The 17,264-nt window shown below is 40.7% G+C and overlaps 1 protein-coding gene across 6 annotated transcripts; it reads left to right on the top strand.

Annotated features, from left to right (window-relative positions):
• The first annotated feature begins 159 nt into the window (after positions 1-159).
• On the top strand, positions 160-13,991 carry LOC110981631 (uncharacterized). 6 transcript variants are annotated; one of them, XM_087131179.1, is made up of 9 exons: positions 160-687; positions 3,226-3,439; positions 4,346-4,612; positions 6,017-6,795; positions 7,205-7,345; positions 9,918-10,118; positions 10,910-10,970; positions 11,832-12,098; positions 12,991-13,991. In XM_087131179.1, exons 3-9 carry the CDS (start codon positions 4,360-4,362, stop codon positions 13,614-13,616), a joined length of 2,328 nt encoding a protein of 775 aa, XP_086987305.1. In that variant the 5' UTR covers positions 160-687; positions 3,226-3,439; positions 4,346-4,359; the 3' UTR covers positions 13,617-13,991. The 6 variants fall into 6 exon arrangements, with proteins under 6 accessions (XP_086987305.1, XP_022095041.2, XP_022095042.2 ...); XM_022239349.2 differs by lacking the exon at positions 3,226-3,439; XM_022239350.2 differs by lacking the exon at positions 3,226-3,439 and having other exon boundaries at positions 160-693.
• Positions 13,992-17,264: the final 3,273 nt, after the last annotated feature.

The raw sequence follows: 17,264 nt of genomic DNA, 5'->3' as shown, positions 1-17,264 counted from the left end.
AATATTGTAATACATATTTTTTTTCTATTTTAAAAGTCCTTTGTCACTTGAAAAATAATTTAAATATCTAAGGTGGAAAAAATACGTCTCCGAACTTCGAATCAACAAAAGCCAATTTTTTATGTACAACGAACATTGAGGGCGCACTTAAAGCTAGTACACGTGAGCATGTAACGTGAGGCTATTTACTCAACGTCGCTCCTATACCGATATCCGTGCATTCCTCGATGCTCTGTATGAGGTCGGCTTTATTTGTCAAACCTTACTCTGACATGCTTGAGGATGTTAGATCAACAGTATGTCCGAGAGTGTCTCAGAAGTATCAAATAAGATGGAAAGGAGAAAAATATTTCAGTTTAATTTGAACGCTTTGGGTCCCTAATCGGAGATTGATTTGGCGATTAAGCCTCCGACGCAGACGAGGTTAGGTTTGAAAACCTAAAAACTGTCGATGTCATGAGTTGTACGTTGGGAAGTGGTCGAACTCAACGCAACTTGCGAACCTTTGCCGGCCATTTCTTGTGAGGTGACAAGGTCCTGTGGGAACATCACTCAGCTTGTTGTATGCGTACGTTACTGTCGTCATTTGGAAAGCATATCGGGCCAACGCGTTCAAAGCTGTGCTTTGAGCAAAATCCGAACACAGTTGCGACAGCAGTACCAGTAGTACAGGCAGGGTGTGGACAGGTACATGTACGTAGTAGAGGCATGGCAAAACCCTCAGAACTGTGGGGTCCAACATCCGCCCCGCTCCCAGTCCCACGAACGGGAGTGGGGCGAGTCGGACCCCAGTTTTCAGGTTCTGGGGGTAGGCCCTAGATGTAGCTATATTCTATTTAGGCCTAGATATTACTTTTGTAGTGTCTGAGCACCATCTTTTAAAGTGTGCAAATTTTGCATTTTGCGCCGCCACAGATATTGCCGTTTAATTAGCGCAGAGGTACAGGGATAATTGCACAATACTATCCCCAGACTGGGGCCAGTCTAGTTAATTGCTGTCGTAAATGAATGGCCCAACAAATATAAACCAAAATTTCACGGACTTCTGCAAACTGGAAATCGCCCAAAGTACATGTAATTTGATGGGGTGAGTGATCCATTCATGCAAAAGGGATTTCATACTCAAACATGCAGAAGGCATTTTCGCAGAGTCTTTATTTTTTTGGATTGACCGTTGTGGGGCCAAGGATACTGAGGCAGTCCAGTAGACTGGCCCCAAGTCTGAGGCTACATGGATACATGAACCACAGGGAACAGTCGTATGTCGGACTGACACCAACTAGGCCTACATGTTTTACACATTTTGTTGGGTCTATTTCACGCATGACTTGTGAGCAGCATGTTTCTTACGGGGCTGGAGCATGGTACGTCAGGTGTCACCGACGTAGGCTGGACGGCCGTGAAAAATTTTGCCATTTCATCATTTTGATGAATACTGCCACACGAGAGCAATCCCCTGTTGACATTTAATCTGGACTTTTCTTCCTTGTGAAATTCCATGTGAGAACTATTATTCCCCTGTTGACATTTAATCCAGAAAATTCTTAAAGCAGTAGCCTGCATGTATTTATTAGAAATATATCTGCAATAGAGGGGCTGCATGGAGCGCCCTCACAGAGGATAGGTCTCTATTCCTGAGTGACCTGCTTTGAGTAGACCCTGTATTAATTGTGTCCTCTGTGCAGGCTCTCCATGCTGCCCTTCAATAAAATTAAAAGTACGATCCCAGAAAATATGAATAACATTCAGGGAAAATAAAGATTTTGAAATGACCCCCAAACATTGCCAAAAGTTACTAGTTTGTACTGAAATCCTAGCCTTTACTCAAGGCAATGTTCTGTATGGTTTGTTCAACAGTCTGCCGGTTGGTATGACAGAATATCCATTCGATCAAACTGAAGATCGAATATTCAAAAAGTGAATTATTCGAATTGACTTGGCCCAACCTTGCATACTTTAGGTTGTCTGAATTATACATTAAGTGGGCCTACTATTGGAAAAAAATTTGCACATCAAGTGGACTCAATCCCAGCACACTAGAACGTGTCTACTACTACACCATACTGTCGTCATAGTATTGTATGATACTGTTGTCATAACAGTGCTATTGCATTACCACTACAACAAACAAAAATTGAAACCTTCCTTTTTTTAATGATCAACTGGTCAACTGCTTTGATCATAACTGTTAAAAAAAAAAGCAGTAGAGCGCTTCAGTTATTTGGTTTAGGGATAGTTCATGCAAATTGCTAACTGGAGATTGGTTAATCCATCATCAAGGCCAACGATCACACATTGTTTTTGTTTATCATTTATTAAACAGCTGAACTATTAAAACCAAAACAATCTATGGTAATGGCCTCTATTTCCCTTTAAACTGCAAATCACAAAATAAGGAGGGCCTGAGGTGTCAATCCGAGCAAAATCTTTCTGAAAGGCAAAATGACTAGTAGAAGGGGACAAGCAAGCCGGGAATCAACTAAGCATCGACGAATGCAGGACGGCAAAAGGAAGGGGTAAAAGCTTGTGACTTGATAAAGGGTAAAGGGTGAAGAGGACTGCATGGTTGAGCAACAGAGGGATGTGAGGTGGGATGAAATCCAAGAAAGAATACAATGGAACGAACTGGACCCCAAGTATGTGTGTGTGGGGGGTATAATGTGCAGACAAAAGTGTGGGAGAGGAAGGAATATAGTTTGCCTCTTGGATGTTCAGGTCATGGGGTTGTATGGTGCAGAGGCATTGGATCTGAAGCTTCTCCCAGTTGAAGCAAACAGCATCTTGTAAGATCCTGTAAGATCATGTCAGACAATGGTCAGGAAGGTTGAAGTGATGGCTTATAGGGGTATCTATTCATTTTGTGTTGACTGTAGATTAAAATGATTATGCACAGTGATTGTTTGGGCGACTTGGACACTGAAACAAAGTTTCATCTGGTTCCATTGCTCAGTGATCGAGAGCATTCAGTCGTGGAATCAAATCCTGCCAGGACCACACTGGCAATTGATGTTTCCCCAACCCTTAACCACTTCCTGCCGGGGACTCCGGGGATCGGAGACGTATGGTTTATATGGGTGGCTGGGGTCTCCGAACTCGGACAAAGGAAACAGGGCCCTGTAGCAAAAGAGCGTACTCCGAACAAAAGACCAGACTGCTGGGCATTACCGACATTTTTCACTCTCAAAAGTGGTGATAATCCAGCCTTCTTTTGAAACCGTATACCAGGGTTTGGGGTATTGAGAGTGAACAGATTACCACCAGGGACAAAAGCGCTCCACCACCACAGCGATGAGCCGCACAGCACCACTTGTCATGAGTCATTGGGGCTGTGGCTCGTAACAATGTGAGAAACCCAGCCCTGTGACTTGTGACAAATTGAGAAACCCAGCCCTGTGGATCGTGACAAGGTGAGAAACCCAGCCCAATGACTCATGACAAGGTGAGAAACCCAGCCCAGTGACTTGTTAGGGCCGGCGACCATTTAGACCCGGTTTGAAAAGGGCCCCCCCCCAGTAAGCTCGCCCGGTTGCAAAAACCCCTTTCATACCGGCCTGGCTACTGGCCTGGGATGCTGGACTGGTTGTTGATCTCGAACTTCTTCATCCTGGGGTCTATTGTTTGCAAGTACTGGTACATGCAATCTATCCCAGAAGGAACCTGCTTGTGGTTTTTAATCTTTCAGCTCTTTACAATGTTTACACTAATCTGCTTAGACCCCTATTCAGCTGTGCAAGCATGTTGGGGGAAGCCTTTCATCAGGGACTTTGAAATGCCAATGTGCAGACAGGCCTTATACTGGCCTGGAGTAGGCTGAATACCGGGCAGGCATTATACCGGGTGGCTATGGGGGGGGGCCCTTTTCAAACCAGGTCTAAATGGTCGCCGTCCCTTACAAGATGAGAAACCTTGCTTAGTGACTTGTTACAAGGTGAAAATCCAGCCGGACTAGGTCGAGAACTAGACATGCTTGATGCAACTGTATCAGCAGCGAATCTTACGTGTACAAGTATGTATTTAACCCTTAGAGAGCTAGAGCGAGGGGGGTTGGATATCACACCACAATGTATTCTTTTGAGGAGCTGAGCTTTTAAGAGTTTGAAGGATAATTCTGCGAGGTCACTCTGACACCAATTTTGTTAAAATTGGATGTACATGTGTTCTTGAGCAATGCCCGTTTTTCCGAGACAGGTCAGCCAAAAATGTATTTTTTCCACGGCCATGCTCAGTGCATGCAGAGTGGTAACATACCTACATGTATGATCCTTGAGCTTCAAAGGACCATAACAATAAAGCTTTGTTGAATGATCTCCCTCTCTTGATGTGGAGCCATGTTGTCTCCACACAGGTATACCCAGCAGCATGTTAGATGACAAGTACTTCCGCCAGCTAGCAAGTAGCTTGGGCCATGAGTGGCTGAAGCTTGCCTCATATCTGGATTTTAGCCGAGATGTCATCGACAGGTTGCAGGAGGACTACCGCAGAGCTGAGGAGTGCATCTTTCAGATGCTGGTTTCCTGGAGACAGAACTCAGACTGGAGGCTGAATAACAGCCTGAAGCTACAAGGGGCATTGGTCAAATGTGGGCGGCGCGATCTCGCAGATCAACTCCAAGGTGAACAAAAATAAAAGTACTGCATTTGACTTCCATGTACATACTATACCTGAGTTCTTACAGCCCACATCTCCAAACAAGCAAACATACATATACAGGTATAACCTACAAGTGCAAGTGCATTGAAGGAACAGGAAAGTCCAATTTGCTGCAAGTCATTTTAATACATGAAAAATTCATTTACATGTATATTTATTTGATAAAAATCCTATTTCTTGTATTGTCCAAGGTTGATTGCTGTTTATTCTTAAAATCACTTTAATTAACACAACCTTGATTTTTACACAGCATATTTGCATGTGAGTATAAGGTGCATGGGTGTGCGCTACAGTTCTGACCACTGCCCTTTTCAGCAGTAATACCAGACATGTACGTTTAGACTTACAGAGAAACAAAAAACATTAAAACACAATATGATAGCTTTTGTCATGTTTGTGTAGAGTTTGGTATTGCTTTGACTCTTTGGCTGTTTGTCGGCTTAATAATTATGTGTCAGAAATGTAAGTTTGCAGTTGGCATTATAAATTAAAATGCTCATTTGTTTAATATATGTACAGTATGCTTTGATTAAAGCAGTGATACAAAAAAAAAAGCAAAAACGTATTTGATGTTATTTCACGATTTTTTTCATACGGCTATACTTAACAATAATCTCAGCGTTTTCTGGTCTTTTGGGGATGGAATATAAAGCACATTTGCAAATGTGGCCCCATGAATTGCAATGTGAAAAATCCAACAATTTTTGCAGAAAAATTGCCATAACTTTTAAAATCAAAGACTATGGTATTTTTCTGGGGAAACCAGTACATCAACATTGCAGCAGTAATGTTTGATAGCAGTACAAATGTATTGGCAGTTTTTGATGTGAAGCAGGTATAGGGCCTGCTGTGCCTTGCAGCTCCTTGAAATCCACTCTCTTGTGCCAGAGCAAAGAAATCTTCCCTAGAGCTACATGTACTCTTCACATTCTGGAAAAAGGGACATTTCCCCCTGAATTTAAAGTATAATGTAAAAACTATGAACCTGAATTCTTATTTTTTTTAACCCTTTTTATTTTGACAGTAAATTTTGGCATCTGCTCCATGTAACAGGATCTGACATTTATTAGAAAAGGGTTTTATAAACTTGTTAGAATAACAGTATTAACAAACACTGTTGTTGAGATTATTGCAGATTGAGCGAAATAATCTTTCAACTGTACTTCAGAGCTACAGTTACAAGTACATGTATACATGTATGCATGTGTACAATGTTAATGTAGTGTGCATGTAGTTGAGTGCTTTACAGTGAACTTCATTAGTTTTTAGTGAGCTCTTGGTTTTGATCTCAGTTTAAAACTTTAAATATTGGCTGTTTTTCAAAGCCAGATGTACATTGATAACATTTGTAAATTTTATTTCACAGACATTTGTCTGAGCGATGGTTTTCAGCAAGTAGTAACCCTGTCTGACTTTTCTGAAGAAAGTGATGGCCGGCCTCTTGAAGAAAATCGCATCCAGCACATTGAGTCAAACCAACACTGTAAATGTATCAAGCGCATGAACAGTATTGAGCATTTGCAGATGTTACGAGCAGAGTTCCATCAACGTTTTGCACACTTGCATGGCATGGACCGACTTGGCAGTTTGTGCCATCTGGTGGATTTTGTTGCAGGGTATTTTGACTTCTATGGTGGGACGCTTGGCCTCCCTGAATATGACGTTCACCTGTATATCCCTCAAGGGGCAATACCATCAGGAAAAATAGAGGAGGTGTATCTGTACGTCAACCCCATGGTCCAGTCTGTGTCAGGGTTGCATTCTAGAGCCCTGCTCTCCCCTCTTGTCGAATGTGGCCCATCAGGACTAAAGTTTCTGAAGAGTGTAGTGCTCCATCTCCCACACTTCGCAACAAATGGTGGAACAGGCTGGGATATCACAGCAGGTGTTTCATACTCGGAGTCAGAAGACACCCACTCAGATGATTGGAATAATCTGAGTCCAGATGAGAACAGCAATTTGATCATCAATCAGCAGCAGATTATATTGGCACTAGATCACTTCTCAACATATGCTGCAATTGGAACACCATTTAATGAGGATTGTGGCAAGACGATGAAGATCTACATTTCTCCTATCAATTCTCCAACTGATAGCCTTAACGTTCATGTTCTGATCTGGAACAACATCAACATAACAAGACAGGTACATTGTAGAACAATATACATGTATTTAATGTAATCATTTGTTGTACTGAAATGTCCAAGAGTAAGGCTGCTTGCACTTCCTGTAAACTGGAAAATGAAGTTCGTGAATTCCTTATGGAAATAAATGAGGAGTACACGTAATTGGCTGGTGAACAAGAGGCAAACAGTTTGGCCAAAGTTGTCTGAATTCAACCATCTTTGACTGAGCTCAGATCTAAGCAGAAATGTGTGCACTGTTTGAACCTTAACAACCCAAGGGATCAGTGTGAAGTGACACCTTTTATTGTTCTGAAGGGCCAAGTAGAGCATGTGCAGTACAGTTATAAAGCTTGCTGAGAGGGCTATCTGCTCATTATAGTAAGGGTTATGAAGAGTCAAAAACTTGGGATGTAATTTTTTTTTTGAAGTGTGTAATCAGAAGTCATGAAAGACTCGCCTTTGGTGTTTTGGATGAAGCATGCTACTTGAATGTTACCTGGCATGGAGGGGATTTAATGCTGCAGCTAAATAACACCTGCCCTGGATACAAGGTTGAAACAACCAAAAAGGTAAGACATGACCTGTTAAACACAAGTTGCTCACTGAGTCTTGCAATGACGTCCATTACAAGATGCATTGGAAGACTTGGGATTCTGTCAAGTTGAGGCTGGATAGCTCAGTTAATGGGCCGCCAAACTGTGTTCAAGAGGTTTTATACAGTGAAATGTCCTGTTTTTGTTAGTCATTATTATAGGGTAAAAATCTGCACATTTACTTGCAGCAAGAACTGACAGAATTTGAAATTTGTTAGTTGATGCTTCATTGCTGTATAGAATGCTACGCAAGCAGTCAGTAATAAACTTCAGTATACTGGTACTTTTTGGCTTTCTTAAGTGATAAAATGTACACCTACCTCCTCAGTGGTGCCAAAGAAGGAGTTGCGCCATATCTGAATTACTGGCTGTGGCTTGGACCAAATTTCTATGGGAAATGGCTTCAGTTGCTGAGTTTCATCAATTCCTCCTTACGCACGTGTTATTTCCAGGCCTTGCCATTTGGATACAGACTTGTTGAACACCTTTGCCTCTAATCACCCATATCTACATATATATGCTTCATGTTTGTACACATTCAGATGAAAATTAATCCTGCATATATAAACCTGATGGCAGCATTTACTGGAGTACATTTCCATTATGAGTATGAGTAGAAGTACATACTAGTACATGTAGTCCTGCAGGAGTGCATGTAGGAGCACACAAGTATGTGGGTTTTTCCATATGAGTATATTTTCATGAGCACAATACAAAGAAATGTTCTTGAGTACATGTGGTACATGTACAAATAAAAGTAGAGTAGCTGGAGCATTCACTGGTGAATGCTCCAGCAGATAAGTGAAATGATCAAATAATTAATATATGCACAGAGTGATTGTTACCACCAATTATTGCAGTCAAGTACACATTTCCATGTATAAGAGTGTGGGCACTTCTTCCTAGTACATTAAGTATGATTACGAATGTACATGTACAAAGATATAGAAATGTTTTCTTGCAAGAACGAGTTCGAGTACATGTCCGTGAGTATCAGTGTAGGCTCTTTCACCTGAGCACTGAAAACAGGGGTCCCTTGTAATAAAATTGCTTCAATGTTTTGATCGCAGAGTTACAGTGTTGTATCTCTGTCACCAAATCGCAAAGGTCCTTTATCACTGCACAGATGGGTTAATCTATGAGGTTGGGGTACAATTTGTGACGGTGTCCTTGTATCCGCAACTTTTACCACCTGCCATGACTTGTAGAGTAATAATAATACTAATTGACATTTATAGAGCACCAGTGTCTACTGTGAATGGCGCTCATGGCGTTAGGGGTAGGTCATTTACTCTCTAAAAAAAACACACACCTCAATATTCAGCCTTGCAATATGCATAGTTTGGAATCCACGTGTAGGTACATGTAAATAGCTGTTCATTTTTATGGAACCATTGTAACAACTGACACCATCACCAATTGTGTCCAAGCCTCCTGGAATGACCCAGATCCAGACCACCTCCAAAATTTCACAAGGATGCGAAAGCCACTTGTGATTATCACCAGGATTGGTTGTATGAATGCAAAGTGTGCAATTTTCGCAAGGATAGTGTACGTTGAAGTCCATTACTCATGCACACCTTTGGCTTGTCGTTGTTCAAAATGACCGTTCATGAAAATATATACTACCCATTAGTGATGTTGCTATCTACAGTAGTCCCACACATACGTTAATGCACTGTTTCTATGTTTGAGGGGTGGGAACCATGCAGATCTATGAAAGTCAGGCTTTATTTTCCAGAGCCCATGCATGAATTCCCAAATAAACTGGATTTTACATTCCCCTTGAGAAAATTTCCTTTAGGGACTTGAGTAAGAAAAAAAGGAAACAAATGTTTTCTTCACAGTGCTTTCAGTGATTGAGCTTGAAATTTTCTGTTCATCAATCAGATGCCTATACATGTATATTGTATAGCACCTCACTGGATGCGGCAACTACTGTAGACTATCACTAACTGGCAGTAAAACTCATGCTGCTAATATTTCTGTTTGTGAGTCCTATGAACGAAAAACTCCCAGGATGGTCGCAAAATTGAGTTTAAAATTCTAAGACAGACACTTGCGTACATGTACCAGTAGTTATATGTAGGGGAGCCTCCAACAGGTGAATAATGTTTCAGCTTCGCTAAAGTAGCACAAAAATGCTCGTGGAAACTTACAAAAGCATGCACTTACATGTATGGAAGGAAAATCGCTGGTACCCTATAATTCCACCACTTAATCACAGTACCAGCGAACCAAATGTAAATGCTACATAATGAGAGACATTCCCTAAATTGCTGCATTGTACCTTGTGAAAGCTTATGATGAATTTGCAGGTGACCCTTGTGACAGACACTCGGTTCCAAATATTGGCAACCTGAGCATCTGAATTCATTGGTCCTGAGGATAGTTGACCTGTTGATTTGCAGGTGACCACTGGGCAAATTGTACACTTGGAGAGAGTTTGTTGCATTCAGTATAGGTTTCCAGCCAAAATACCCTGTGGGTTTTGGTTAAGAAAGTTGGCTTTGTAATTCATTACGGAGTTTCTCTTTATTGTGAACAGCGTATTGCAAAAGAAGTCCTGTGGGAAAACCAGGTGCATAGTGTGACCTTTGACCTTTCAGTGGATACGGCCAATCATAGCGGAGCTGCGAAAAAGGAATGGGATGGACAGCAGCTATGCAATGTGGACATTTATCAGAGGAGCTGGGGTCCCTCAAGAAGCCCTGTACATCTGTCTGTTCACCATCCACACGCCAACAAAGTGAGTTTAAGAGATTCGAAGCAGGGGCCAATTTCATAGAGCTGCTAAAGCACAAAATTTGCTTAAGCATGAAAAAAAACCTTGCTTGACAAATCAGGTTACCAGCCAAAACTCCATGTGATATATATTGTTTTAGAATGGTATTTACCTGTATTTTGGTTAGCATGACAATCACATAGATTTTGCTCTGGCAATCTTTGTTTATTAAACAAGGTTTTTTGCGCTTAAGCAAATTGTGTGCGTAAGCAGGTCATCATACATGTAGGTTACAGTAACGCTTTTAACATTACACTTCATGGCTTACATGTTAGTTTCTTCACTTTTTAACAGCATCTCAGTGAAGCACAAATACAGTATTCTGGACTTCATAGGATCAAATCCCATTTAAAGGAGGCATGGCCAACTGAGAGAGTTGTCATAGCAACCTTCGAAATTTTACTCTGTCATTAGACAACTGACGTACATGTACACCCATCCTGAGAAATGTTGATTCTGTTTCTCAGTTGCCCTCTGATGACAAATGTAGAAAGGTTGTTAGGATGACAAGCCATGTACCACTGGTACTGTACAACCAGGGTCAGTGCAAAAGGTCCACAGATTTTGATGTTGCTGGTATGCCATTTATGTGCTCACACATACTCCAGGTGAGTTCCCTACCTTGTAGAACAAACGTACCCTCTCTTAATCACCCTAGGAGCCTGATGCCACTGTTTTATGGTAAGTGAAACTCTTCAATAGAAGAGATTCCTTTTTCTTTATATTCACACTTACACTTTTTGTAATCCTCACAGGCTGATGTTAGTGCCAAGGGCAAACAGAAGAAGACCGTAGATCATTCCAAGACAAGGACAGGTAAGTTTCTTATGGTCAGTGAAGAAAGAAATTCAAATGTGACTCAATCAGGCAGGCTATTGTCATTCACAGGACACTTCACCACTGTACAAAACTTGGCAGCCTTATATCCCAAGCAAACATTGGTGTAAAAACAAATCTGTTTCAATCTTTAAGATGTTCCACAATTATTTTTAGAGCTGCTTTCTGAATTTAGCTTGTTTTTTTTTACGATATACATGTGTTTCAAGATACATGTACCTCCCACAGGCAACCATTCCACAGCCATGATTAGGTCTGCAATATAACTATCTCTCCTTTGCATTTGCCCATTCACTTGAATAGCCCTATATAACAGCCCCAATCCTCCGATTTCAATGATTTTACATACACCCTAGGGGGTAGGGTTAAGGTGAACAGGTGGTGACATACTATGCTCAAGGACAAGACTCAAGGCCAATTCCATGGAACTGCTCAGTGCAGAAAATGTATGTTATTAAGAAAAAGTACCATGCAATGGCTATTTCATATGACTGGTTCTCTGCTGGTTGTTCATCATAGTAAGTTTGCTACATGTAAGCTATAGTTTGTGCTTTTCAGAACAGCTTCATGAAACTGGCCCCAGTAGCCTTTGTCAACACGTAAGCAATGATTTCAAAGAGTCAGAGGGTGTAAACAACTAAGTACACGTAGTCAAGACATTTGGACAAGAATAAGTGGGAATTATTGGTTGAGTTTTGCCTGAGTAAAATCATGAACTCTCTTATGGGGCATACACTAATATGTGATATTTTTTTGCCCAGAAGTCTGAAGTTTTAGGCATTGGCAAATGGTTTCCACTGATAATGCAAGTAATGTTGGGAAATTATTCCACTCGTCTAGGTAGTAAAAGTGAAAGAAAAAGGAACTTCCCTGAAAGCTTGACCACAGGTGAACGTAACAGCTCCCAGACTGATGATGTCTTGCCATGGAAATTAAAAATATCTGTGGATTTGGGTCAAACGGACTGCACTGACGGCACAAGTCATCTCCTACGTGGCATTGCAGCCTACAGAAGTGGTGAAATAGTCGTAAGTGACTTTGTAAACAACCAGTTGGTGATCTGCAACACCAAGAATGTTGTCCAAGCTAAGATTCCACTGGAAAGAGGTGGGTCTTTTGAGAATGTCTTCATTTCCATAAATCTTATTCAAAGTACCACAAATCATCATTTCACCCGGCACTTAACGTGAAAGCAGTATTGTAGTCTAGTACTAAAGAGTATTTTTCACAACTGTCTTTATTCAAGTTCACATGAATGACTTGTGGTTAAATATATGAAGACTGGGGTACCTGTGATTTGCTTGTGATACATTTGATGACCAAATGTGTTGATAAATTCTACAGCAAGCTTTATTGGTTGAGGTCGTGAGATGGTTTGTCTGTAGATGTATCAGTAGATCGAAGGGTCTACAGAGGTTGCACAACCAGCCCCTTTAATACTTCAACATTGTCAGTAAGGGTTTCAGAAGGATGGGTTGGAACCAATTAGAAGGAGCTTCTAGGCAGAAATTGTGCTTAGTAAAGAAAATACCTTGGAAACTCTTAGCATCTGGGCCCAATTTCATGGTGCTGCTTAACAGTTACCAGAAAAGTTTTGCTTACTATAGCAGAAAGATTTGCTAACCTTTAAGTGTGATTGTAGTTAGCGTTGTGCGAGCTAAAAATTTTCATTGTTTTGTCACTACATTAAGCAAATTTTTCCTCCAAGGTCAGCATGCCTTTTGCTGTGCTTACAGCTTACGGTTGCTATGAAATACATGGAGCCTCTATTTGCATCAAATTTTGTGCTCAGCAGCGCCATGAAATTGGTCCCAAAACACCATATGATACGGTATATTGTCTGTTGTGTGGCAGCTGGGTAGAATTAACTAATTGTTCCATTTTAAGCTCTGTTAAAAAAACACTGCCAGAATGCCCTGCTGCCAAGCTCACTGTGATCAGCCATATAATCTAACTAATTCAGGATTTGTTTACTCTTATTCTACCTTTCACAATCTAGTGTGGGACGTTGCCGTTCTGCCCAACAACAACTTAGTCGCAGTTGATGAGACAAGCGAAGTAAAGGTTTTCACTGAGAATCATACATTAGCCTTTACATTCACAACCAAACCAGCTGCAGTAGACAAAGCTCAAGTGGGTCTGGTTAGTGCAGCTGTTGGTGAAGGTGGCAATATCTTCATTGGTGATGCATTCAGTAATGTCGTTTCAGAGCATCTCCCAGCAGACGGCACTTTAGTGGGTACCAGAAAGTTGCATGTGTGTCCTCACTTCCTGGCTGTCAATAGAAAGGGTCAGCTATTAGTGAGCGGCTGGAATGCCTGCAAGGTTGACATCATGGATGACCGCAATGTACATATAGTGATACAGACAATTCACCCCACTATCCGAGGCAAGCCGGCATGGTGTCTCGGAGTTTGTTGTAGCACCAAAGATGATATCTTCATAGTAGTGACATCCAGCAATGACAGACTGGGTCATGTTCACAGATACAACACTCAGGGTGACTTTGAGGAATGCATAGTGAAGGGCTTACACAAACCCCGGGGCATTGTGTGTATTGATGACACTAAGCTAGCTGTTGCTAATGACAACACAGTCATGCTATTTGAGAAACAGGATTCATAAATTATTTACCTACATGTATAACCAGGGGCTTCAAGCTTCACCTTCCAGATTTTATTTTATCTTAAAGTCCACTTTTAGCTAAACCGGTAGATACTGTACATGAAATCCTGTCACGTAGCTGGTGAAAGTGATAAGAGGTTTATCAAACTACAATTTTGAGATGTCAAATTTTTTACTACAAGAGCAGTGTTTGGAGTCTTTTCATTTCACTCCAGGCAGTAACATGCTTCTTTTGGTTATGTACATGTAGCTATAAAAGACATAAAAGCTGGAAACACAGCCCTGATTTCATACATTCCATAAAAGCTGGAAACACAGCCCTGATTTCATACATTCCATAAAAGCTGGAAACACAGCCCTGATTTCATACATTCCTGTACTGAAGCCAGACATTGGCAACAAGTCATGCAGACTAAATCTACGTTTGTACTATTTGGCTGCATTTGACAATAACATGGTCAATATGGAATGATGAGTCGATGTTTAGTGGCACCTACGTTGTATGTAGCATTGTCAGATGTACTAGTAGTTTCAGTGATATTTCTTTAAAAGAATCTATCCAGTTGTGTTCTCAGCTGTTTTGTGTCACTTATGGTAGTTTAACGTATGTATATACATGCACTACCCCACCCCCTTCTCTAAAAAGTCAAATTATGAGGGTTGGGAATTCTCAGTGCCTCTTTGGAAAACTCACACAAGCTTCACATTGCAACAGTTTGAAAACCCACATAAGCTTCAACATTGCAACAGTTGGAAAACCCACACAAGCTTCAACATCGCAACAGTTGGAAAACCCACACAAACTTCAACATCGCAACAGTTTGAGAGTAGTCACTGATACATGTAGTTTTCCCAAATGACCCCCAGTGCCAGATCAGTTCTTCCATTTTAAATATTGTTATTGGATATACAGAATTTTAAAGTAAATAAAAAGGTTTATCTTTTTATGTGTACATTGAATACTGTTCTGGAATTTTGATAACTTAAAGTAGTGTACAAACTTATAAATCATTGTTTATTTTTACAATTGCGGGTTGTACTTGCAAAGTAATTTTTGATACAGTTGTACAGACTTATTCAAGAGCATGCACATGTGCAGTTTTACAGTGCAACATGTCAGATAGCTTGAATGGTTTAGTTCAAGGTCTTCACAAACTCAAACTAGTGCAAAGCTTAACCACCTGACCACCAAGCTTGCCGTTGTTGGCTGGCTGGTTCGAGTCGGGTGTAGCAGCGGGTACCATGAACAACTTTTTCCAAAGATGGATTTGTGCCAGGGAGAGGTTAATTAATTTTGGATTTTGAAGAAATATGAAATGTAAGTAGCAACTATTTCCTATGTGTAGCAGCATATGTCTCCCATTGTCAAATTATTGCTGATAGTCCCTGACATAAATATCAAGAAAAATACTTGTCAAAACATCAAACATCACCCACACAGTATTTTATTATTCTGTTTTGTACACTTTTAAAGAATGACTAATAAAGCAAAATGTAATCATTCCCTCCTTTCAGGAGATGATGCTTTATCCAAATGCTGTAGAAGTGCAGCAAAGACAAATTCATAAATACCTGCATGTAAGACAGTTTAGCCAGTTATCTTTGTCAGGAGCCCCTCACATTAAACAAAGTAAGAATTGTTGCACAAATCATTTGAAATTTGTAATTTTATCCTTGATTTTATTTTGTTACTCAAAAAGGTATTTATGAATGGGAATAAACTTAGCTTGGCTGGTCTTAAGCAACCGTTTCAGAATGGCAAAGCACAAATTTATTTGCTGAATAATGTATCTGCTACGATACAATTGTACATTGTATTTTGCATGTATGGTGGCATTTTGAGTTCAGATAGTCGAAGTAGTCAAGTCTTTATACATGTGCACGTGGGTATTAACAGTGCATATTACAGTTGTCCAATCCTTGTGAATTTTAATGACATCTGTTTCCATCATTTTAATGGAGAATAATTGCAATGTAGCTCATACTGAGGAATAGCTAACATTGTATTTTGTAACTAAATTGTGCTGTAGTCATGAAATGAGAGAACTAACAAATATTTATAAGAATCAGTGGCAATAAATATACAGTTGTCCTTGTGAGTTTTATTTACATTTCCAGATTAGAATTTTCAACTTGTATTTTCAACCCACCTCTATTCTGTTCACTGTTTCAAAATAGAATTTTAGATTACACTCTGCCATGATTCGTTAGAAAAACTAATTGTTAATTGTATTTTATCATTAACTTATGACACTGTGACATTAATTTGATTTCGTTTAATTTGGCTTGTGAATATAGGACTATAATTTTGTAATGAAACCACCGCTCAATGTTTGGGTGGACCCTTTCATTACAAAATTTGATAGAACTTTATTTGAAAGGTTTGGAATAAAGTTTTTGTCATTACGCTGCCTCTCACTGTCTGATTATATGGGGCCATCTCAAAATTTCAGATGCTCAAATTGACATTGGTGTCATGTTCCAACTTGTCATTGAAGTTTATTTGTGTTTGGCATAGGGAAACGTACTCTTGAAGTACATCAGTGCAATGATCGACTGGTCTATCATTGCACTCTGCACACATCTACTTCTACCCTTCTCTGTTGGTTATTAGGCTGTTGGTTATTAGGCTGTAGCTTGACAATCCTGTCAGTAGTCTGACCCTGGAATGAAGCAAAGTCACATTCTACAAGTGACTCAAGGCAAAGAAGATGGAAAAATGGAAGTGTTTTCTGGGTGATCAAACTCGAATTTTTCACTTCCTATTTTTGTCTACTTAATCATTTTTGTTGTGTGTCTGAAAATTTCCAAGAAGAGGAATTTCTACTTAAATGCATGCAGGGGCATTGCAGAGGGAAAGAGGGACGGGGGGGGGGATTACTCCTCCCTCTCCAAAAAAAACAGTTAATATACTTAAAAACTAAAAAGGGAGAGACGAAAGAAAAAAGGATTTAAAAAGGAGACAATAGCATGAAAATTGGCCCCTACGCTCCCCCATGAAGTTTCCTGCCGACACCCTTGCATACACAGGCTTTAAAATACAAGTATTAATATGAAAGAATTGCTTAAAAATGTTACAAAGGGCTGAGGCAAGCTGAATGTGGTGACAGAAAAACTGTATGCTGCACCATGTTTGACATTCACATGTGAGGGCAAAACCACTTGGTTTGTCTATTACCGATCTCAATAATAAATCGCTCCCCTCAGGAAGCTGCGAGAGGCACAACCAAAGATTGTATAGCACACTTTGGGCACGAGGAGGCACGGCCACAAGCAGACAGGCCACTGATGATCAGAGTATACAGGGCACTGCCCATCAGAGTATACAGGGCACTGCCCATCAGAGTAGACAGGCCACTGCCCATCAGAGTAGACAGGGCACTGCCCATCAGAGTAGACAGGCCACTGCCCATCAGAGTAGACAGGCCACTGATGATCAGAGTAGACAGGCCACTGCCCATCAGAGTAGACAGGCCACTGCCCATCAGAGTAGACAGGCCACTGTCCATCAGAGTAGACAGGCCACTGCCCATCAGAGTAGACAGGCCACTGCCCATCAGAGTAGACAGGCCACTGTCCATCAGAGTAGACAGGCCACTGCCCATCAGAGTAGACAGGCCACTGCCCATCAGAGTAGACAGGCCACTG

Source organism: Acanthaster planci, linkage group LG21 (genome assembly GCF_054643075.1).
Source record: "Acanthaster planci isolate LZ-2023a linkage group LG21, COTS_SCS, whole genome shotgun sequence".
Taxonomy (NCBI): domain Eukaryota; kingdom Metazoa; phylum Echinodermata; class Asteroidea; order Valvatida; family Acanthasteridae; genus Acanthaster; species Acanthaster planci.
This window is presented reverse-complemented; position numbering and strand designations above follow the sequence as displayed.

Coding starts and splice junctions, on each gene's coding strand:
- LOC110981631 (XM_022239347.2), top strand. CDS start 3,964: ATGCTTGATGCAACTGTATCAGCAGCGAATCTTACGTGTACAA. Junction 4,007..4,345: donor AGCGAATCTTACGTGTACAA/GTATGTATTTAA, acceptor GTCTCCACACAG/GTATACCCAGCAGCATGTTA. Junction 12,099..12,990: donor TAAGATTCCACTGGAAAGAG/GTGGGTCTTTTG, acceptor TTCACAATCTAG/TGTGGGACGTTGCCGTTCTG.